At 46.6% G+C, this 23,281-nt stretch overlaps 3 protein-coding genes across 10 annotated transcripts in view; 2 read left to right on the top strand and 1 right to left on the bottom strand.

Annotated features, from left to right (window-relative positions):
- FHL1 (four and a half LIM domains 1) overlaps positions 1–5,966 on the top strand; it is a 60,816-nt gene extending 54,850 nt beyond the window's left edge. For 5 of the 6 annotated variants that reach the window (XM_060003072.1, XM_060003073.1, XM_060003074.1 and 2 more), the window contains 6 exons: positions 1,380–1,561; positions 1,703–1,877; positions 2,487–2,656; positions 3,103–3,289; positions 3,867–4,066; positions 4,422–5,966. In XM_060003072.1, coding sequence (XP_059859055.1) covers positions 1,406–1,561; positions 1,703–1,877; positions 2,487–2,656; positions 3,103–3,289; positions 3,867–4,066; positions 4,422–4,505 — 972 coding nt within the window. In that variant the 5' untranslated portion in view covers positions 1,380–1,405 and the 3' untranslated portion in view covers positions 4,506–5,966. The remainder of the gene's footprint in view (positions 1–1,379; positions 1,562–1,702; positions 1,878–2,486; positions 2,657–3,102; positions 3,290–3,866; positions 4,067–4,421) is intronic. The other variant, XM_060003076.1, reaches the window with a different exon arrangement.
- Positions 5,967–8,916: 2,950 nt separating this feature from the next.
- MAP7D3 (MAP7 domain containing 3) overlaps positions 8,917–23,281 on the bottom strand; it is a 35,716-nt gene continuing 21,351 nt past the window's right edge. For 2 of the 3 annotated variants that reach the window (XM_060002391.1, XM_060002392.1), the window contains exons 11-18: positions 18,773–18,905; positions 17,152–17,287; positions 16,132–16,236; positions 15,062–15,115; positions 13,341–13,443; positions 12,100–12,295; positions 10,914–11,185; positions 8,917–10,328 (exon numbers count right to left, since the gene is read on the bottom strand). In XM_060002391.1, coding sequence (XP_059858374.1) covers positions 10,321–10,328; positions 10,914–11,185; positions 12,100–12,295; positions 13,341–13,443; positions 15,062–15,115; positions 16,132–16,236; positions 17,152–17,287; positions 18,773–18,905 — 1,007 coding nt within the window. In that variant the 3' untranslated portion in view covers positions 8,917–10,320. The remainder of the gene's footprint in view (positions 10,329–10,913; positions 11,186–12,099; positions 12,296–13,340; positions 13,444–15,061; positions 15,116–16,131; positions 16,237–17,151; positions 17,288–18,772; positions 18,906–23,281) is intronic. The other variant, XM_060002393.1, reaches the window with a different exon arrangement.
- Positions 19,859–23,281, top strand: part of LOC132418498 (N-alpha-acetyltransferase 11-like) — a 581,283-nt gene continuing 577,860 nt past the window's right edge. Inside the window, exon 1 of the mRNA XM_060002395.1 lies at positions 19,859–19,864. The gene's annotated coding sequence lies outside the window, so the exon portion shown is untranslated. The remainder of the gene's footprint in view (positions 19,865–23,281) is intronic.

Genomic DNA, 23,281 nt, shown 5'->3' with positions numbered 1-23,281 from the left:
GTTTCCTTAGCTCGCTCTGCTGTTTGGTTGCCTACAGCAACAGGATCCAAACAACTTGGACATGTGTTTGTATTAAAAAAAAAACTGGGAATGGGACCCAAAGTGGGAGTCTGGGGCTGGCCAGTTAGTGGAAGAGCTGCGGTGAGTACCGGGCAACTGCTCGTTTCTTTTCCCTCCTTCTTTCTCTCTAAATTACTCCTGGGGTGTTGTTCACTTGCACAATAACCACGTTTGTGGGTAGTTGGAGAAATAGTCTCTGTTTTCCTGTTTCCTGGGCAAATTAAATAATTGCTGTCTATTTACCCGTGTAAGTTTCTTTCTCAGGGAGAGAGGAAGAAATTAGCGTCTGCTTACAGAAGTTGGGAGCTAATAGAAACTCACATTTGGTACCTCTTTGGTGGCAGGATTAACAGAGTGTTCTTTAGTGCCTGTGATTCCGGGGGCGGGAGTGGGATGGGGTGGGGTGGGGTGGGAGGGAGTAGTTATATGAAGGCAATGGAAGGGGTTCTTGGATAACCATTTTCCCCCAAATTATACTTGAAAATTGCAAATGTCCTAAATCGTATAGTTCATTGACCGTATTGACCCTAAGTTGCTTAAACAAAGGGGGATTTGATTTTGGCGCATCACAAAACCGAACGTCACCGTGACAGATAGTTCACAAAACTGGCCGGTACGCGTCAAGAGTGCCTTTTAAATAAGTCCTCTCTTGCCTGATCGCTTGGGCCTCAAAAGTCAGTAAACTATCTGGGAAATAATTCTTTAGGTTCTTTTCAGGGATTAAAAAGTGCTCTGGCAGACTTAAAAGTCGCCATTTAAAATAAATTAATAAGCATTGCTTACGTGCCTAGCGTGGTCCAGGGTCAGCAGTAAGTTTCTGTTCAGATGAACTGCATTTTGCAGGTAGGAGGACAGCTGGGCGTCCGGAGGACGCTCTCCCCGCTGAGAAAGTTGTAGGCGGGGGTTCCTGGTTGGGTCTCTAGTGAGGGCCTGGGCACCTCCCTCCCTGACAGCTGGGCTGCCCGCCTGCAGACTCGGCCCAGAGAGCTGTGTCCTTGTCCTTTGGTGTAGGCTCGGCCTCCCCTCTCCTGCCTGCCCCGTCCCAGCCCTGCCCTCACTCACCCCACCACTTGGGGCCCCGTGCCCGCCAGAACCCCTGTCCCCCTCCCCCAGTGTCCTCTGTGAGGCAGCACTGTGTTGGGATGGCCCAGCAGGACTCTCTCTCCCGGGGCCCCAGGGACTCACCGCGGGGCGCTTTCGTCGCAGGAGTCACGGTGAAGCGCCTGTCGCCTGGGTCCCGTGGTGGCCTCCCCAGAGCCCCTCGGGCCACGCTCCAGCCTTCCCGTTGGTCATTTGTCCCACCTGCTCGTCCCCCGCAGGTCCCTCCAGCTACAAGGTGGGCACCATGGCTGAGAAATTCGACTGCCACTACTGCAGGGACAACCTGCAGGGAAAGAAGTACGTGCAGAAGGACGGCCACCACTGCTGCCTCAAGTGCTTCGACAAGTTCTGCGCCAACACGTGCGTGGAGTGCCGCAAGCCCATCGGCGCCGACTCCAAGGTAGCGGCCGCGGGGGCGGGCGGGGCTGAGGGTGGACCTGGACGGGGCACCGGCCCTTCCGCTCGGGCTCTGGTGTGAGGGACCATGTCGTCTTGACGGAACGCCCCGCTCACGGCGTCCGGCCCCCTACTTGGTTCCCAGGAGGTGCACTACAAGAACCGCTACTGGCACGACACCTGCTTCCGCTGCGCCAAGTGCCTCCGCTCCTTGGCCAATGAGACCTTCGTGGCCAAGGACAACAAGATCCTGTGCAACAAGTGCACCACTCGGGAGGACTCCCCCAAGTGCAAGGGCTGCTTCAAGCCCATCGTGGCAGGTACCGGCCGCACTCAGCCCCGGGGCAGCCAGGGAGGAGGCCCTGGGGGCAGACGTGGCGTGGGGTTGCTTGCGGTGATGGGGCTGGCGCTGCTGGGAGGCGCGGCTGGAGCTCAGCGTATATATGCACGCATATATATACACGTATATATGTGTACACATATATGCTCGCACACACGCACACACGGCAACTAAAGAACACTGGAGAGAACTGTCTGTGGCAAGAGAAGGAAGTGAAAAGTATGTAGCGCTTTCTCACTTGGGATAGTAAGTGATCGAAGCATGCTTCTTCCTTAGGGTGTAATTCCGGGTCACATAGTCCCCCGTTGAATCTCGGAGTCCACAAAGGCCATGGGGGGTGGGGGGGCGGGGATTCAGGCATCTGACCCTAAATCACTACAGCCGGGGTCCCCTCCCTGACAGAGTCTGGGTTGGCATGACCACAGGAGGACGCGGTAGAGAAGCCCCTGCGGGTAGGTGACTGGAAGCGTGAGGCCAAGAACTGCAGGGCCTGCATTTCCTCCCCTCTGGAGGGCCCAGGACGGCGCCAGCGGATGCAGCCCCCTGCAGAGCACTGTCAGTGGGGCTACCCCGTCTCTTCCCCCCGCAGGAGATCAGAACGTGGAGTACAAGGGCACCGTCTGGCACAAAGACTGCTTCACCTGCAGCAACTGCAAGCAAGTCATCGGGACGGGAAGCTTCTTCCCTAAAGGGGAGGACTTCTACTGCGTGACTTGCCACGAGGCCAAGTTTGCCAAGCACTGCGTGAAGTGCAACAAGGTACGTGTCAAGGGAGTTCTGCGCTGACCGTTGCTTCTAGAGGCGTTTGACAGTTTGCAGAGCACTTGCACACACACTATCCCATTCCATCCTCACGACAGCCCTGTGACGTAGGGATTATTATTCTCGTTTTACAGATGATGAGACTGTGGTAGTAGAAAGCCACGCCCAGGCCAAGGCAGGCTGTCCGCGGGCACACCGGCCCTGGAGGCCAGCCTCCTCCCCCCAGTTGCTGTGTAGTAACCTCGCACAGGGGCCTGCCTTCTCTGAACCCCAGTGTCTTCATCTGTAACTGGGGGACAATAATAGCGCCTGCCTCCCATGGCCGTTGTGGCGATTCAATGAGATATTGTAGACCAGAGCGCCCAGCACAGTGCCTGGCACGTAGTAGGCACTCAACAAAATGGTTGTTGAATCTGAATCCGGTGCTACACTCCCTGGTCTAGGCCATCACATCTGGAGGAATCACTTACCAGGATCAGCCCTGGCATGCCGAGTGCTTTGTGTGTGTTACCTGCTCTAAGAAGCTGGCTGGGCAGCGTTTCACCGCTGTGGAGGACCAGTATTACTGCGTGGATTGCTACAAGAACTTTGTGGCCAAGAAGTGTGCTGGATGCAAGAACCCCATCACTGGTAGGCTAAAGAGTCCTTGCTAAGTCTGCCAGGCTAGGTTTTGCGCATGGTAACCATCTCTCATTTTCCTACGTCGTCGGTTTCATCCACAAAGGCCCCAAAGAATGCCCTCTCCCCCTGCCACTGTGGTCCCGAAGGCCCCCAAATAGTTTGGATTCTCCCCCAGGCCAGGTTAGCCTTTGCAACACAGAACACTTCTGACGACTGCCGACTAACTAACGCTGCTGCCGGAGATCACGAGCCTGAGACCCACGGCCACGGGCAGGCACTGCGCGGGGATGCTGGGGGGTAGGGGTGGGGGGAGAGGAGCGGGGTGGGCTGGGGTGGGGGAGGGGAGGGGAGGGGAGGTGGGGGAGGCCGGAGAGCGAGAAGCTGGGATGAGAACACCCCATAGCGGAAGGCTAGCTCAGAGGTGCCAGTGGGCAGTTTTTTTTGCGATCAGGAGCCGAGCTAATCACTTCATTCCTCATCTCGCGGCCGCGGTCCACGTGCCCTGGGCCCTCTCCCCCGCCTCCAATTTTCCCATCTCCCGGGGAGCCTTGAAATGTACATTTGAGAAGACTTTTGCCATCCTCAGGGAAAAGGACTGTGTCAAGAGTGAGCCACCCAGTCTCTAAAGCTAGGAAGCCCCCAGTGTGCCACGGGAAACGCTTGCCTCTCACCCTGTTTCCCAGCGCCAACCTCCGGGGCAGGCATCCGGGTGGAGAGAGGACTTGTCCCTCGTGGGTGGTGGTTCTTTATAGAAAAAATCGAAGCTTAGCAGCTCCTCGAGGCCCGGTAAGTGCACACCCCACAAACAGCCCAAGTTTGCCTCCTGGTGGCCACTTTGATGCCATGGCCCTGACCTAAATCAAAGAAACTGGTTGTGCTGGGAGGTCGGTGCGCATCAGTCACAGGGCGATGGCGGTGGCAGGGGATGTGGGTTCTGGAGAGCAAGGGGGCCCTCGACTGAGCTCTGGCATCTTCTCAGGTCCCGGCGGCGCGGGGGACGGTGCGCGGTGGAGTGGGGGGCCGGGCGCCGGGCGGACGCTGCCCGCGTGCTTGTCAGCTCCGTGAATGGGCAAGGCGGCGGCCTGGCTGCCACCTGTGTCCACTCAGCTGTCGCTTTTGTTTGCTTTTGTTTCCTCCACAGGGTTTGGTAAAGGCTCCAGTGTGGTGGCCTATGAAGGACAATCCTGGCACGACTACTGCTTCCACTGCAAAAAATGCTCCATGAATCTGGCCAACAAGCGCTTTGTTTTCCATCAGGAGCAAGTGTATTGCCCCGACTGTGCCAAAAAGCTGTAAAGTGACAGGGGCTCCTGTCCTGTAAAATGGAATTTGAGTCTTGTTCCTCGTGTCCTCGCCCTCTGCCCGGCACCACCCATAGGGCGAGAGCGGCCTTTCACCTCTTCAGGGTTGCTCCTTCTGTCTTTTCTCCCATTTTACAGTTATTACTCAAGTAAGGGCACACAGTGATCATTATTAGGATTTAGCAAAAAGCAACCCTGCAGCAAAGTCAATTTCTCCATAGCTGCAATTAGCAAACGAACACTTAGCTAGATTGACTCTTCTGCATGTTTATCATAGAGCAGAAAAGTGCTGACCATGTAGCTGCTTAGTGACGTAAGCAAGAAGCCTAAGAGATAAAGCCCCCCACTGAGATGCCTCTTGTGGCTCAGCTGGGACCCACCGTGTCGGTCACACGACACATCAGAGTTGCAGCGGCTGCTCCAACTCGGCTGCTCACCCTGTTCTGTGAGCAGAAAGAACTTAGCGAAATGCATGGTTTAACTTCCTCATCAGAACCTTCCTTCTGTTCTTTTGTGCTTTCAAAAGACTAACACGGACTTCCAGAAAATTAACATTTGAATTTAGCTGTAATTCTCAACTGACCTTTTCTCCCCTGTACTAACGTTTGATTTCCCCGTGTGGCGTGTTTTCTGAGCGTTCCTACTTTCAAACATGGAACGTGCAGGTGACTTGGAAAGTGCAGGCAGATCTGAGAAAACAAACAAGCCTGTTTCAGAAGAACGTCATCACAGCGAATACTTCTGGAAGCTTAACAAAACTAACCCAGCTGTCCTTTATCTTTTTTTAATTAACAATATTTTCGTTTTAATTAATAGCAACATAGCTTATTGGGTTTGGAGACTTGCATGGAAATATTTTAGCCCCCTCAGACGTTCCTGCAGTTTTGAAAGTCATCCTACAGAAGTAACCATAAGACTCGAGAGGGGTAGGTGAGCAGGCGCCAGGACTGTCATTGACACGGATATGACATTTCCCAACAGTGACAAGTGGAATCCCTTGTAACATAGTACTTGTCTGCTCTGTGTCCGTGTGTTAATAAGCAGGCCCGCCAAGTCCCTTCTCTTGGGATTCTAAGGACTGTTCCTCAAGAGCTTAGCTGGCTCTCTGGGGGCATGCGGAGGCCACTGTCCCCGCAGGCAGAAGCGGATTTCCACGTAGCGCTTACCTGAGATGCAGGATCACCTACTTACTGTATTCTAGCTACATTGTTATATTACATAGTATAATGAGACGATATCAAGAGTACACATGTAATGACAGTGCATATTAACATTCTCGTAGGAGTGGTTAGAGAAGCCGATGCCTCATTTCTACATTTTGTCATTAGCTATGATCATCTGACAGTTCAGTGTATCCTTTCAGAAATAAAGCAGCATATAAATAACTTGCCTCCCGACTTCTAATTCTGTCCGGTGCAATTGTTCCGAGGTGATACTGCTGGTCCAGAGACCTGAACAACTAACTTTTCCTTCCTTCGAGGACGTGCTCAGTTCAGTGCGGTTGAGTGCAACTACACGAATTACAAGATAAAACCAACCTGTAACAGCACTTGGATCCAGTTAAAAACAGTAACAAAAAACCCCATTCTGACCCAAAATAACATTTCCCAGATGTTCATCTCCCTTAAAAAGAGCACACTGATTTCCTTTGGCCAGGGGGCTGGAGGCGGGAAGGGAACTGCAGCTGAAGTTTGTCATCGAGAAGTCATCCCGTCCCTATTTTGTTGGCTGCCCTTTCCCTGTGCCCCCCACCCCGCCCCAGAGCCCTGAGCTGTGGCGAACGCCGCTGTGCCCTCCACTGCCGCTCCTCCACCGTCGGAAGAAGGCGCCCCCTCGAGGCTGCCGCTCATTTGGGAGGATGCTCACTGGGGCCTCTGTATCTCAGGGGTGGGGGGCGTGGGGACGGTGTGGGCAGAGGTGGAGGTAGCTTGCAGATCACAGCCACACCCACGAGGCTCAGGTGCTTCGGGTGTCCAAGCCGTCCACGCCACGTGGTCGTTTCAGGATGGCGTTGGGTGCCCAGTGACATGGGTGTCTGCTGCAGACTCCTCAGGTGGAAGGGTCCCCAGGATACTTCAGCTAAAGGCTGAGGCAGGAGGAGAGGGCCTCATCTTTGAGGAGCCTCACGCCCGGGCTAATCAAAGGACAGAACCCCTTTGGGGCTAAGGAGTCAAAACCTGTCTATAGGAAACCGTGAGTGTTTCTATGAAGGGGGAATAGACGTGTGTGTGAGAGGGAGAGGGAGAGGGAGAGGGAGAGGGAGAGGGAGAGAGGAGAGGAGAGGAGAGGAGAGGAGAGGGAGGGAGAGAGGGAGAGAGAGAGAGAGAGAGAGAGAGAGAGAGAGAGAGAGAGAGAGAGAGAGAGAGAGAGAGCGGGAGAGAGCGCGAGCCTGGCACCAAGGAAGCAGGTGTGGGGTAGGGAGTTGGGATGGTGACCCTCTGCTTCTCAAGGGAGCTTACAGGGTTGTTGTGAGGGTTTAAAATGATACCTATAAAGTACCTGGCACATAGAATGTGTAAACATAACTACGGTTATTACAACACAGTTGTTTGGGAAATTATGAGACGAGCCCATCTGGAAACACTGGAACTGGATTGGTGGGGAGGGAGACCGAGGGCAAGGAGGCCTTTCTGGGACCTGCTTCGACTGACCAGGCCTGCAGGGTGTGCAGGGATCAGACTGAGCCCTGGTAGGACAGGCCGGGCAGTCTGCCTCCGGGCTGTGCGTCTTGGCACCAGCTGCTGCTGCGGTTCTACGCCCACCTCGCGACCCTCTAGCTCTCGCCAGTGAGTTAGCGACTCCTGAGAACTGAGGGCCCTCCGAGATCCTAGCGCAGGCCCCCAGCCCGCTCACCAGACAGCAACGGCTCAGAGGGGCCATGACGGGCGCAGTTGCTTGGAGGGCTTGCAGCCCCCTCGGCAGGAATTCGGGTCCTCAGACCTCCTGTCCAGCATCCTTTCTAAAAGTGTTCTCACCGCGTTTCTCTGGTCACCGGGGATTGGAGCTATTGAAGAGCTTCACTGCACACGGGGGCAGTGGGGGGCGCGGATGACACGGGTGTGGGAAATGCGCTATCATCTGCAGAATCCACCGGGAGAAGCCAGGGGCCTGCCCTCAGCCTACGGCAAGCACGGAGGCCGGGTCAGCGTCCATCACCTCAGGGCTGTCAGCAGGGTGCTCTGACCGTACTTCAGGTTGTCTGCGCACCAGGGAATGTCCTGGTTCAACAGCCCCAGTGGATGGCCCGGTACTGAATGCCAAGTGCGGAATGGCTGCCACTGTTCTCAAAGCACCAGGTGCCAAAGATCAGGGATAAACAAGGACCTCACCTTATCAAACACAAAACCTAGTGCAGTGGAACATGTTTCCAGATTAGAAACTAAACATGTATGGGCAGATCAAAACACTGGTTTGGCCACACACCATAACAGTGATGTCATGAAGGGATGCGCACGTTAACGGAGCACAATTACTGCCCGAGTGCACGCTCGGACTTTCAAAAGCAAATGTGTTTGCCTCATGTGCAGCCAGCACCAAATGTGATGTTTAAAAGGGCTGTGGGAGGGGCTTCCCTGGTGGCGCTAGTGGTTGGGAATCCGCCTGCCAATGCAGGGGACACGGGTTCGAGCCCTGGTCCGGGAAGATCCCACATGCCGCGGAGCAACTAAGCCCGTGCCCCACAACTACTGAGCCTGTGCTCTAGAGCCCGCGAGCCACAACTCCTGAAGCCCGCGCGCCTGGAGCCCGTGCTCCGCAACAAGAGAAGCCACCGCAATGAGAAGCCCGCGCACCACAACAAAGAGTAGCCCCCGCTCGCTGCAACTAGAGAAAGCCCGCACGCAGCAACGAAGACCCAACGCAGCCAAAAATAATAAATAAATAAATTTATATTAAAAAAAAGGGCTGTGGGAGAGGGAATGGGGAGTGACTGCTTGAAGGGTACGGGGTTTCTTTTTAGGATAATGAAAACATTCTGGAACTAGAGAGCGGTGATGGCTGTACATTGTAAATGTACTAAATGCCACTTACGTGAATTTTACCACAGCAGAAAGAAAGATACTTTAATCACTGGCCTCAGGTCACAGCCGTCACAGGGAAGAGTTAACAAGCACTGAAACGGGTGCAGGAAGAAGACCAGAGTTCAAAATTCCCATCTTAATGTCCCACGGCGGAAGTGACTGCAGAGGGGCATCAGAGGATTTGATTACTTATCAGAGGATCTGATTACTTATCGAACATACCGGTTGCCTGTGTTCATAGCTTGGTTAACAACTGGTGTCACCTTTATACCACCACCAGTACATTTTTTATTATTAAAATAAGAAGAAAACTTGCTTTACCTGCAAAGTTTATTGCATAGAACACACATTTATATGAAGGCGTAACAGTGTTTCGACATGTGAAATCTGTACAGAAAAATCTCAGAATCACATCTGTTAAGATGACTGTCTCTGCCTTTTGTATAAAAGAGCAAGTGTATAAACAGTTTTTAAACCTAAGGCACCAAGCTCTATTCTATAACAGAGATACAGTACTCTGAATAGCAAAGAACTAGGGGATCAAAGAATAACTACTTTCTTTTACTAATCGAAGACTGGTGGCTACAAAGAACACAGGCCTGCTTCAAACTATTTGTGATTCACCAGAAAACTCATTAGCATTAGGACCACTAATTTGAATTCAAGTTTTAGTCAATGGTTTAAGCAGGATTCAATGGATTTCAGGAAACATATATTCTGTGTACACGTGTGTGCGTGTACACATGTGTGCGTGTTCACCGTGTATGTCTCTGTGCCTATCAAGGGGACCGAAGAATAACACTGCTCCTGTACTCACTCGCAGCCAGCCGCTAGAGAAAGGCAAGCAAATTTTGATTCCACATCTCAAGCCTGAGTGTATACTGAAGGGCAGGCCTGGAGAGCACAAGCAGAAAAAGATTATACACAGTAAACATTTAGAGGAGTTAAACATACCCCATCAGACAACAGCCAAATACTGCCTTATGTACACAATAAACATAATAACATGTTTTTATAGATAAACCGCAGTATGTACTTCAAAATGAAACACTGACAAGATGCTAAAGATCACACCTTCTAGGGCTCCCAGTATTTGGGGGTATCAGTGCCTGTGTATGGGGCTGGCAGACTATGGCAGAGTTAGCGATATACATACATAGCGGTAAAATGTGATTTAGTATTTTGCAACCTTCTGTATTTGTACGTTAAGCACAATCCAAACAAAGCTCTTGTGAGGAACCTCGAGGCCCTCAAATAAGCCGTCATGTTCTCTACAAGATCAAATGTGAGTTTTTACTGGTAAATTAATTGTTAAATGGAGTAAACGTGATTTTAAGATTTCAAATATATACTGAGAAAAAACTATTCCTCTGGTAGAGATTCTCTTAGAAACTCAAGAGTTAGCATTTTATAAAGACACCCTTGATACATACTCAAACGTGTTGGCAGGAAAACACAAGAACGAGAGACATGAAGATTTTTACAGGAAAACAAAACGACTCTTTACTCAGAACCCTTGCTTGTGGGCAAGAGTCAAGATGATATGAGCATCTTCTGAGATATGTTAAGATGACGTTTTGATGTTTCCCGTTTTGTTTTGTTTTTTTTGAGAGTCATTTTCTTTGCCAGGTTCAAGTAGGAGGTGGAGAAATTTTGAGAGGTGTGCCTGGAGGTCAAAATCCAGAGTGGAGAATGGCTTCTCTTCCAGGCTGGGTGAGGTTTACATATCTGACCAGAGGGAAAAAGAAAAGAAAGAAGGTTAGTAGAGAAAATGCTGGTTCCACACCAAGTGGGCCCCGGCTCCGCTCTGAGGTGCGCCTGGGACCCTCAAGTAGCGCCCCTGGAGTTGCTGACACACTGGTGCTCTTATAAACGTTCCCCAACCCCCAAATGGGCCCAAGCTCCTCTCAATTTCAAAGAGAGCTTCTCAAGGAAAGAAAAACAGAGGCCTTTTGGTTTTGGAAACACAAGTTGAGAGACTAATTCCAAAAAACTCACTAACCCTCTGCCCTGAATGATGATCTGTGTGCTGTAGAGCAGCCAGTGGATCAGGAGCGCAGAGGAACCTGAGGGGTCTGGGGTTTGAAATGAACCCCACTTTGTATATCTGGCAGGAAATGCAGGCCATAAAAATTAGAATCAAGTCATTTACCCTCTCAAAACTAACTTAACGGAGGGCTCTTCTACATCAACCTAGTTTTAGACCAACCACTGTCTTCTCCCTCACCAAGACAACCCTGGAACAGCTGGAAACACAGGAGGGTTCAAGGTCAACTACCTTTCAAATGAAGTGAAGATGGGATGAGGCCTTACCCAATAGAGCAGAAACAGATTTGCTTGTTTTCTTGTTGTCTACAGGTGGCTGGTGACTTAGGCAGGATGTCATGGGACCTTTCAGATGGTGTTTTCGGCTATCAGGAGGGATACTGGACTTAGGTGGTTCTATCTCGCTTGTGATGTCAATAATCTTGTCACAGACCCAATCCTGTGCCTCTGAATGTAAGCTCTTGGAAGGTCCCACGGTGTTGCTGGTTTCTGCCTTTCCGGTTTTGGCTGCTCGGTTGGCTGTTCTTTTGGTGGAGGATCTGGAAAGAGGTATTTTGGTTATAATCCAGATTATCCCCAAACCAAGGCTTTGCCTGAAGGAAGTTTTATTATTTAATTCTAAGAAATGCCTTGGACATAAACTTTCAGAATCACAGAATGGGAAGGCTGGATGGAAGGGACCCTGGAGATCACAGAACACACTGGTTTCCAAATTGTGTCCTCCCAGGTCCTAGGGCTCCACGGGAACGCTGAGGGGACCAGAAGCAGCTGCGCATGCAGGGCTCTAGGGACGCCGTCCCTACCGCAAGCAGATCCAGGACACGGCCAGTAAGGCGGAGTGAGGACTCATGTGGGTTTACCAGCTCCACTGCTCTTTCCACGCCATCACTGAGTCTCTGAGCAGATTGCTTCCACAGGCCTTGCAGGTTAATGTCTTTTCAGGCCATCGCCCAAGGAGCCTACCTTTCCAGGAATCTGGTCCTGTTCTTCTGACCTAACCTCTGACCCTCAGTTTCCCATATGTACAGTGAGGACTTTAGTATCAAACTCAGAGTTGCAATGAGAATTAAGATAGTTGAAATGCCTGGTATACTGCAGTCACTCTATCCATGTCCCCTCCCGGACTGTATGAGACAATACTAACCAGCATGAATAAAGGCACAGTTTGGAGTCAGGTGTATCTGGGTTTGAATTTGGGCTCTGCCCTTGAACGGTGGGATGCTGGGCAAATGAGGCCCATAATCTCTGCACGTCTGAGTTTCCTCGCCTGTAAAAATAGGGATGCTCATCCTCACTAAGCAAGGCTGCTGTGGGGATCAGTTTGTTTCTCTAAGTCGAGTGCTTGACACAGTGTTTGGTATAAACTGAGAGCTCAGTCATCTCGTGCATCATTCCAAGAATGCCAATCATAACCCTTCCAAGTGTATTCTGATGAACTCACCTAGGGACTCACCTGGCACTCTTTGTCTGATTCAAAGGGTCTTTCACTCTTTTTTGTCTGAAGGTTTTCATGTCACAATTTAAAAGTGTTTTTGTCTCTTTACGGATGTAGCTACAAGTCTCATCTAAAAACACCAGCTTGCGAGTGTTCTTCACATTTTTAAAATGTGTTTTTGGTTTTGTGGATGACTCTGTGCCATTTATAAAAGCTAGAGAAAACAAAAAGAGCAAGAAGATTAAAACTGGAGGTTCAACAACAAGACAAGCAAGGTGCCTGCCGGCTCGGGAGGGAGCCTGCCTGAAGGCAGGAGCCGTCTCGTGGCAGCGCTTCCTGGAGCCATGGCCTGGACTACTGCCCAGCGCACAAGCCCAGCCAGCCCTCAAAGCACAAAGCGCCACCTTTAAGGAACTTGCCCTCTCTCCTTTGCCAGCAAAGAATGACGCACCGCGCTTCTTGCCCCTCCTCCTGGTGACCCTCTTATTTTAGTCTCACCTCCGACCTCGAGCTTTTCCAACGCCCTAAGGTGGAGCCTACAGCTCAGCTGCCCCTACTGCTCCGTTCTCGTGGCATTCCGGCCAAACTTCTTTTACGTGTGACCAGCTTGTGGCAGCACCACGGTCTGTTCATGTCTAGCTCCCCACTGGCTGTGGTTCCTCGAGGCCCCAGTAGCTAGCAGAGCGCCCAACTTGTGTGTTCAATACCCGCTACGCCATAAAGGGTGAACGAATCGTGTTTTCTCAAATGCCATTACTGTGGCCATTAAGTGGCTCCTACTCACCAGGGAATGAACGAGACTCAACAATACACCTTAGGGGCGCTCATATCACAACATGATTCTCATTTTCTCTCAGTGAGGCGGGGAGTGGCATTCTACCTATGGTCAGTCATGAATGCGCCACAAGGCCCTGAACTGCGAGATGCTGGTAAGCCTCACACTGAGCTGAGAAACAGCTGCCATTTACAGTCTCTCAGCACAACCTGAAACACAGTAACAGCTGTAGCAGCAGCTAATATTTATTGAGAGTTTGCTATGTGTCAGGCACTGTTAGCACTACACGATCTCACTGCAATCTCATGCCCACCCTAGGGAGAGAACAACATTAGTTTCTCCTTTTTCAGATGGGAAAACTGAACACAGAGAGGTTGAGTAACTTACTCAAATCCACACAGCTCAGAAGTGGAGAAACCTTTGGATGAGCCTAGACAGTCCAACTTCTAAATACTGACTAACAGAACTCAGAAGGCAAGCAAACCTGATGGATGCATGTCATCAAAGGAATCACTGTCACTTTCTGACTCGTCCTCATCGTCTGCCTCGTCCTCCTCATATGCATCACTGCTGAATGTTTCTGTAGCCTACCATGAAAAATGAAAGTCATGATTACATCTAATATTCAGTCATCCTGACTTAGTTATTTCAAAGAAGACAGATTTCAGGGCTTCCCTGGTGGCGCAGTGGTTAAGAATCCACCTGCCAATGCAGGGGACATGGGTTCAAGCCCTGGCCCGGGAAGATCCCACATGCCGCAGAGCAAGTAAGCCCGTGCGCCACAACTCCTGAGCCTGCGCTCTAGAGCCCGCGAGCCACAACTACTGAAACCCGTGCGCCTAGAGCCCATGCTCCACAACAAGAGGAGCCACCGCAATGAGAAGCCTGCGCACTGCAACGAAGAGTAGCCCCCGCTTGCTGCAACTAGAGCCCGCGTGCAGCAACAAAGACCCAACACAGTCAAAAATAAAAATAAATAAAATAAATAAATTAAAAAAGACAGATTTCACACCTGGATTGATGGCTAATTTTTGTCATTTCAGTTAAAAGGTAAAAAAAAAAAAAAAACTAACCTCTTTGGCCCACAGAATCTACAGAGGACAGGACAGGTGGCCCGTGTCTTGCAGCTCAGGAAAGCCACTCAAGAATGAAAGACTTCCCTGAGTGGGAGCCAAGGGGCAACAGCTTTGGGCTGGCACGGGGGATCTGCCAAGGTGGGGCCCTGGCTAAAAAAGTTCCTGGCTGCTGCTTGAGGCAGGGCATCTCAGGCCAATGGGCTAAACGATCCTTGAGATGGCAACTCCCAGCACTTTTCAGGAATGACATTTCTATTCTAAATTTTCATGGTATGAGTGACCACAACTGGGCAACTGTAAATAGGCAAAATATCAGTTTTGTAGCTCAGAGGGTAAAGAACACAGAATCTGGGGGCAAAAGACCTTAGATGCACGCAAACCATCAAAAGACAGGACACTGGGGCCAGGGAGGGAAGGGTGGCAGTAAACAAATACTTATGAGACATACCCTGAAAGCACTAACCATAAAGGAAAGAAGCTGCTAAATTTCAGTTCATTAAAATAAGCTTCTGTTTATCAAAAGACATTATGAGAGTGTGAGGCAAACTACTGCACAGGGGCTAATAACTGCAATACAGATGTCCCAAGGGCTCAGAAGTAGAGCAGGTAAAATCTCCTACAGATCAATACGAAAAAGGCAGGTGACCGACTGGAAACAGGGGCAAAGGACTTGAAAAGGCACTTCACCAAAGTGAATCTCCAAATGGCCAATAAGGCACCCGACTCCATTAGTCATCCAAAAATATGGATAAATTCAGCGATGTGAAAATCAAGAACTTCTATGTAGCAGCAGACAGCAAGAAGACAAGCCACAAACTGGGAGAAGATATCTGCAACACATACAAGAAAGGAGAAGTTTCTAGAACATTTAAAGAACTACCAATGAGTAAGGAATAGACAAGTCAGCCAGAAAGTTTTGGGCAAAAGACCTAAACAAGCGTTCCACACAAGAAAAAACATGAAAGCTAACTAAAGGTATGAAAACATGCTCAACCTTTTTAATAATCAGGGAAATGCCAATGTGACATGTTATTTCATTACCACCAGAGATGGGCAAAAATGAAAAAGTCGGCAAGAATGTGAAGCAACAGGAATTCGTATGCACTGCTGGCAGGAGCACACAGACTACCTTTGAGGTATTTGAATCTGGCCTTCTTGTCCGCTTCATAATTTCCTCAATTCTCTATTTAAAGGAAAATAAAAATCAAACATGAAAACAGATTAAAAACAAAACACTGGTCCTGAAGAAGTTGATTATTTCCATGTTCCAGAAGCGGACAATAAATATCAGTGACTGCTCCAACGCCACAGATATAACCGACGCAAGACCCTGGGCCGGCACCTGGGTGCCTTCCTTCAAGCCCAGTTTCATGATCATCTAGAAAACACCCTGAGCAGTGATGGGCGTACTTGTTATCCTAACACAGAAATCCAAATGACTTCTCACTCCTGATTTTGCCGACATGGAAGTTTATTACTTAGACTGAGCACATATTATTGCAAACCAATTAGAACTTGTGAACATGATTTTAGTCAGAACAGACCACGAGTGAAGCCGAGTTAATGAAAAGAATGCACCCCAACAATGCAACCCCGTCAGAGGTTTTGTTACTAGAAGGAGCACATGCAGGAGGGATAAGAGTTCCCTTCTTTCCTGAAGGTGAGGAGAGCTACAGCTCTCTGGCCTCCTCAGGGTGACTGATCTCCTGACAGAGACGCCATGAAGTACCTTGCTTGGTCCAGAGCCTTCCTTGCTCCCAGACAAGCCACGTGGGTTGCACAAAGTGAGGTCCTACCTTACAAACAGCCTGCGCCTTGGCTTCTCAGGGAAGCCTCCACCTTCTGCTTCTTCCCACTCAGTTGCTGAAATTTCCAGCCCAGTTTAGAAACAACTCTAACTTCCACCAACCCCTACCATGACCTGAGTGACTCTATTCAAAGGAGCTTTGTTCCCAGAGATTTGCTGTACAGAGATATCCCTGTAATGGTCATCAGTGGTCCACGAGGGAGACGTATGATCAGTAAGAGGAGATCATTCTAGGGAGAAGGGGTCAGATCCTTGGATAAGAGAGCACAGAGGGAAAACAACCAAGGCTAGCATATCACTTACTTGTCATTTTCTAAAACATGTTTTGATATCACATGCCCAACATTGTTTTAAACAAAGAATCAAACCCCCCAAACCGAGAGAAGGAGTACCTTTTTTCTTTCTAATCTCTCCTGCAAATTCTGTAACATAATTCTCTCGTGTTCCTTCTTGCGTTTGTCAGCCTCCTCCTGAGCTTTTATTTTCGCATCACTTTTCTAGAAAATTTGTACAAAAATATCATTTAATCTCAATATATCTGAATGACATCAGTGAAACAGTAAGATGTTATCCAGAATAAAAGAATGTAACCTTTTGATTGAGTACCCACATATATAACATTCAGGGATCATCAGTTTTCAAACCATTAGCAAACATACACAAGAACTAGCCTATTATCACAAGGATTTACAAGCCATGCTAATCCCCTTCAGGACCTCAGGGCTGTCAGACCACGACTGTTTCAAGTATGTATGTGATTGTGTAGTCTTCCACTGACACAGGCATCAGAAGCCAAGTCTTACACTTCTCAAAAGCAGCAAGAGGATTCCTAAAGGTACTTTCTCGAGGAATGCAAATGCATTACAATCATTTATGTAACATATTAATTGATTTTGATTAATGATACACTAAAACTGGAATATAAATTAGGCTACAACGATAATTTAAACTGAGTATAGTCTGAGCTCAGTTTGGGGGTTTATTTACCTGGTGATTTAAATTTACATGGGTGACATTCTCATCAGTGAATCTGATGAGGCATTCATAATTTGTATCTTATCTGTTGTGGCACAGGTGTTAAGTGTCACCACAGAATGCAGGGCTGGGAAGAGCGATCTGGATTTCCCGAAACCAAGCTGTAATATTATTTATGGAGACGAACTAAAGGACTGCTCATCTGTAATCTGCTGCTTTCTGCTTCTGTTTCACTTGTAAAACATTCTGGGATTCGGCCAAGGGTGGCTGAGAACAACTCACACAGACACGGTAAGAGCGAGACTGTAATGTGAATGCAAGCAGAGCATGCAGCATCTGCTTGTTTTCTGTCTTGGAGAAATAGACTTTTGCTTTGGGTTTCTACTGAATTTTAGAATCTGGTTCTCATCCCTTGATCAAGTGGGGAGCCGGCAAACCTGGAGTTCCACTCTTTGGTCTTGTTGTTCTTGACTTCCTTCCTTCTTTATCTCCTTTGGTGGTTGCCCATCTCCAAATTCTGAGAACTCCTCTTGTTGGCCTTCATCTGCTTTCTTTGCTATGTCTTTCATTTTCCTGATGACACAGAATATTTAAATAACTCTTACTATGTGCATTTTTATAGTAAAGCTGCTTGTGTATAGTAATACAATTTCTATTTACACCAGATTCACCACTTTTTCTGTGTTGTTACTACACAGGATTTGCATAATTTCATCTTTTTTAAGTGGGGGAAGCTAGCCCTTGGGAGTAGAAAAAGATTTCTGTCAAGTAGTGGGCTACTTTGCGTCTTAAAACACAAATGCGCGTGCTATAAAATCACTCCTTCTTAACTGTTTTAGACGTATGCTCACACCCAGTCTCACATGGGGGTGTGAGAGACGAATTTAGAGGAGGGTCTGGTGGTGCTCAGAGGAGAAAAGCCCAGTCTACAGTGACTGGTCTTCAGGGCTTTTAAAATGTTAAACTAGCTCTGTTTTACATGAAGCAATGAATAATATTCTTCAAGTTATAGGGGTGTTTTTTCTATTCATAATGTCTCCTCCTCCTTTCTCCCAAACCCATATAAGGTACATGGAAAGCATGTGACTGTGATTCAAAAACACTTAATACTTAAAAACAAAGTCAGGACTGTAGTTATTCTTTGCAGGCAGTGGACAGAGGTTTACATCAGAAGGCCCCAAATCAAATGGGCCTTGAGATCGAAGATCAAGAAACCTTTAGATTGAGGTAGAATGCACACAACTGTACATGACAATGGCAGCCCACAAGTCACTGGAAACCCAGTAAAACACAAGAAGTATCCTTTCCAGGTTTACAGATTTTTTCTTTTTTGGTAACTTTTTATTTTCAAACTTACAAAAAAGTTTCAAGCAAAGCTGCTTTACCAGTTACTAACTCTATGTGTGTGTATGTATTATTTTTTATGAACCGTCTAAGGATTGAATTCTGAACTAAAACAAAACTGTATTAAGAATGTCACTGGGACAAATGGCAAATTGAACTGCTGACTCTGAATTAGAAAATAAAATAATATTTTCCTGATATTAGTTATTATACTCTGGTTATGTCAGAGAATGGTTTTGTTCTTAGGAAGTATACACGGAAGTATTTAGTAGGAAAGGGTCATGATGTATGCAACTTATTCTTAAACAGGTTTACAAATTCTAAAGTTATAAAGGACTTTTGAAATAGAGAAAGGGGCTGATGCCAGTGAATGGCAACAGAAAGAGTCTTGTGTGATCACTCAGGTGCTCCTACTGAGATCCAGGCCCCTGACATGAGTTCAGGTCTCTATGCATCTTTACAGCACAACTGACGGCACATGACACATAGAGACTAAAAAGGACCATACAGTCATCTACACACCAGCGTCCTGTCTGCTTGAAATGCTCCCCACATTTGTTTAAAAGGCGACGAGTCATTTCTGATTCACACTGGAGAAAATGTCAGTTACTATTTGAGAACTTATAATACATCTAACTTGAGGATAAAGTCTGACTTCCAGAATTCAGGCCCCAGCCAAGATTTACAATATAGAAAGGATGATTTTGTGCCAACCTTTGTTCCATCTCTTTTTGTAGTCTTTCTTCCTCTTTTTCCTTTTGTTCACGAGCAAGGCGTCGTTTCTCTGCCAAAATTTTTGTTGCCTCCTCGGCATTCATAGGCCCTGGTGTGCTTTTATTACCAGACTCTAATTTAAATTAACATGTAAAACAGTTAAGTTTAGGGAACCTACTGCCTCTAAGTCCAACAAAGAGGTGCAAGACAACCTGTGATGTTAAAAAAAACCAAACAGTATGTCCGTGGTCTAAAATGTATAAATAAACTATAAGTGATTTATGTAACAGCTTTTGTTCAAAAGCCCAGCTCCCGCCCCCTCACCCCCACCCCCCAACAACAGAAGTAGCATATTGTTGATTTTTAACAACTACCTGTTCCAAAATGAAATAATGTACTCCTGCTTTGGTTTAGCTGTTTTGAGATACCTGACTGAATTGCCTCTATGGGAAAAAACTTAAGATATACTGAATATAGAGGAAGACAAGCTTATGCTCGGTCCAAATGAAGTGTACAGATCTTTTATTTTTTAAGTTATTTTGTCATGCCATGCAGCTTGCAGGATCTTAGTTCCCTGACCAGGGATCGAACCTGGGCCCTGGCAGCAAAAGCGTCGAGTCCTTAACCACTGGACCGCCAAGGAATTCCCTGAAGTGTACAAATCTTAATTACTCAATTAAACAAAAATATATCCAGCGTACATTGTGCAGCATCTTTACTAAATAAATACTGTTTAGCTAACTGTTGATAATAGTATGCTAACATATTTGGTTGATCATAAAGTGGCTAACTGTAGATAATCAAAGAAACCAAGACTATCACTAAAATAAAGTGACCACATGGAGGCATAACATTTTAGTTCATGTGACGAATTTGTTTTAAGTATGACGAATTTGTTTTAAATAAACTACATACAAAAATGAGGATTTCAGGGCTTCCCTGGTGGCGCAGTGGTTGAGAGTCCGCCTGCTGATGCGGGGGACACGGGTTTGTGCCCCAGTCCAGGAAGATCCCACATGCCGCAGAGCGGCTGGGCCCGTGAGCCATGGCCGCTGAGCCTGCGCATCCGGAGCCTGTGCTCCGCAATGCAAGAGGCCACAACGGTGAGAGGCCTGCATACCGCAAAAAAAAAAAAAAAGATTTCAAAAAATCAGGAATAAATAATTTGTAATAAAAAGATCATTTCTGTTACAAAGAATTCACAGTGGAATTCCTTCAAAAAGCAAAATTCACGAGTGTATTTAAAATTAAGTAATGTCAATGGATATTAAGAATGCATGTAATACCAAAAAAGAAAATTACAGGCCAATATCTTTGATGAATATAGATGCAAAAATTCTCAAAAAAAGACGTTAGCAAACCAAATCCAACGACACAAAAAAGATCATACACCATGATCAAGTTGGATTCATCACAGGGTCACAAGGATGGTTCAACAAACGCAAAGCAATCCATGTGATACAACACATCAACAAAAGAAATGACAAAAACCACATGATCATCTCAGTAGACGCAGAAAAGGCTTCTGATAAAATTCAGCATCTCTTCATGATAAACTCTTACCAAAGTTGGTATAGAGGGAACATACCTCAACATAATAAAAGCTTTGACAAACCTACAGCCAATCTAATACTTAAAAGTGAAAAGTTAAAAGCCTTCCTGCTAAAATCTGGAAGAAGACAAGGATGCCCACTCTCACCACTTCTATTCAACAACAGTATCGGAAGTCCTAGCCATAGCAATCAGAGAAGAAGAAATAAAAGGTATCCAAATTGGAAGCAAAGAGGAAAATTGTCATTATATGTAGTTGACATGATATTATATATAGGAAACCCACACAAGACTCCACACAGAAACTACTAGAACTGATAAACAAATTCAAATTTTTGCATCTATATTCAACAAAGTAGCAGGATACAAGATTAACATACAGAAATCCGTTGCATTTCTTTACACTAACAATGAAGTATCAGAAAGGGGAAAAAAATCCCTTTTAAAATTGCATCAAAAACAATAAAACACTTAGGAGTAAACCTGACTAAGGAGATAAAAGAGTTATATGCTGAGAACTATAAAACATTGATAAAGGAAACTGAAGATGATTTAAAGAAATGGAAAGATATCCCATGCTCTTGGATTGGAAGAATTAATATTGTTAAAATGGCCACACTACCCAAAGCAATCTACAGATTTAATGTGATCCCTATCAAATTACCCATGACATTTTTCACAGAACCAGAATAATCCTAAAATTTTTATGAAACCATACATAAAAGACTCAGAATATCCAAAGCAATCCCGAGGAAAAAGAACAAAGCTGGAGGCATAACCCTCCCAGACTTCAGACAATACTACAAAGCTATAGTAATCAAAACAGTGTGGTACAGGCACAAAAACAGACATATGGATCAATGGAACAGAATAGAGAGCCCAGAAATAAACCCACATATCTATGCTCAATTAATCTTTGACAAAGGAGGCAAGAATATACAACAGAGAAGACACGGTCTTTTCTGTAAGTGGTGTTGGGAAAGCTGGACAGCCACATGTAAGTCAATGAAGTCAGAACACTCCCTCACACCATACACAAAAATAAACTCAAAATAGCTTAAAGACTATTAAAATATAAAACAGGACACCATAAAACTCCTAGAAGAGAACATAGGCAAAACATTCTCTGTCATAAATCGTAGCAATGTTTTCTTAGGTCAGTCTCCCAAGGCAATAGGAATAAAAGCAAAAATAAACAAATGGGACCTAATCAAACTTATAAGCTTTTTCACAGCAAAGGAAACCATAAGCAAAACAAAAAGACAACCTATGGACTGGGAGAAAATATCTGCAAATAATGTGACCTACAAGGTCTTAATTTCCAAAATATATAAACAGCTTATACAACTCAGTAACAAAAAAACAAAAGCCCAATCAAAAAATGGGCAGAACTAAATAGACATTTCTCTAAAGAAGCCATATAGATGACCAAAAGGCACACGAAAAGATGCTCAACACCACAAATTATCAGAGAAATGCAAATCAAAACTACAATGAGGTATCACCTCACACCAGTCAGAATGGCCATCATGAAAAAGTCTACAAACAATCAGTGTTGAAGAGGGTGTGGAGAAAAAGGAACCCTCCTACACTGCTGGTGGGAATGTAAATTGGTAGAGCCTCTATGGAGAACAGTATGGAGGTTCCTTAAAAACTAAAAATAGGGGGTTTCCCTGGTGGCGCAGTGGTTGAGAGTCCACCTGCCGATGCAGGGGACACAGGTTCGTGCCCTGGTCCGGGAAAATCCCACATGCCGCAGAGCGGCTAGGCCCATGAGCCATGGCCGCTGAGCCTGCGCGTCCAGAGCCTGTGTTCCGCAACGGGAGAGGCCACAAGAGTGAGAGGCCCGCGTACCACCAAAAAAAAAAAAAAAAAACCAAACAACTAAAAATAGAGCTACCATATGATCCTGCAATCCCACTCCTGGGCATATATCTGGAGAAAACCATTAATTCGAAAAGATACATGCACCCCATTGTTCACAGCAGCATTATTTACATTAGCCAAGACATGGAAGCAAACCAAATGTCCATCGGCAAAGGAGTGGATAAAGAAGATGTGGTACATATATACAATGGAATATTACTCAGCCATAAAAAAAGAATGAAATAATGCCATTTGCAGCAACATATTAGGACCAAGATGTTATCATACTAAGTGAAGTAAGCTAGACAAAGACAAATAACATATGATATCGCTTATATGTGGAATCTAAGAAAATGATACAAATGAAGTTATTTACAATACAGAAATAGACTCACAGACATAGGAAACAATCTTATGGTTACCAAAGGGGAGGGGTGGGGAGGGATAAATTAGGAGTTTGGGGGCTTCCCTGGTGGCGCAGTAGTTGAGAATCTGCCTGCCAATGCAGGGGACACGGGTTTGAGCCCTGGTCTGGGAAGATCCCACATGCCGCGGAGCAACTAGGCCCGTGAGCCACAATTACTGAGCCTGTGCGTCTGGAGCCTGTGCTCCGCAACAAGAGAGGCCGCGATAGTGAGAGGCCCGCGCACCGCGATGAAGAGTGGCCCCCGCTTGCCCCAACTAGAGAAAGCCCTCGCACAGAAACGAAGACCCAACACAGCCATAAAAAATAAATAAATAAAATTTTAAAAAAAATTAGGAGTTTGGGATTAAAATATACACACTACTATATATAAAACAGAAAACCAACAAGGAACTACTATATAGCACATGGAACTATACTCAATATCTTGTAATAACCTATAATGGAAGAGAATGTAAAAAAAGAATGTGTATATTTATATATATATATGTATATTTATATATATATATATATATATATGTATGTATTAACTGAATCACTTTGCTGTACACCTGAAACTAACACAACATTGTAAGTCAACTGTATTTCAATTAAAATTTAAAAAAAACAAAACAGAAACAGACTCACAGACATAGAAAACAAACTTACGGTTACCAAAGGGGAAAGGA

This window comes from Delphinus delphis, chromosome X (assembly GCF_949987515.2).
Source record: "Delphinus delphis chromosome X, mDelDel1.2, whole genome shotgun sequence".
NCBI classification, from domain to species: Eukaryota; Metazoa; Chordata; class Mammalia; order Artiodactyla; family Delphinidae; genus Delphinus; species Delphinus delphis.
Note: the sequence above shows the minus strand (reverse complement) of the source record. Positions and strands in the feature narration are given on the sequence as shown.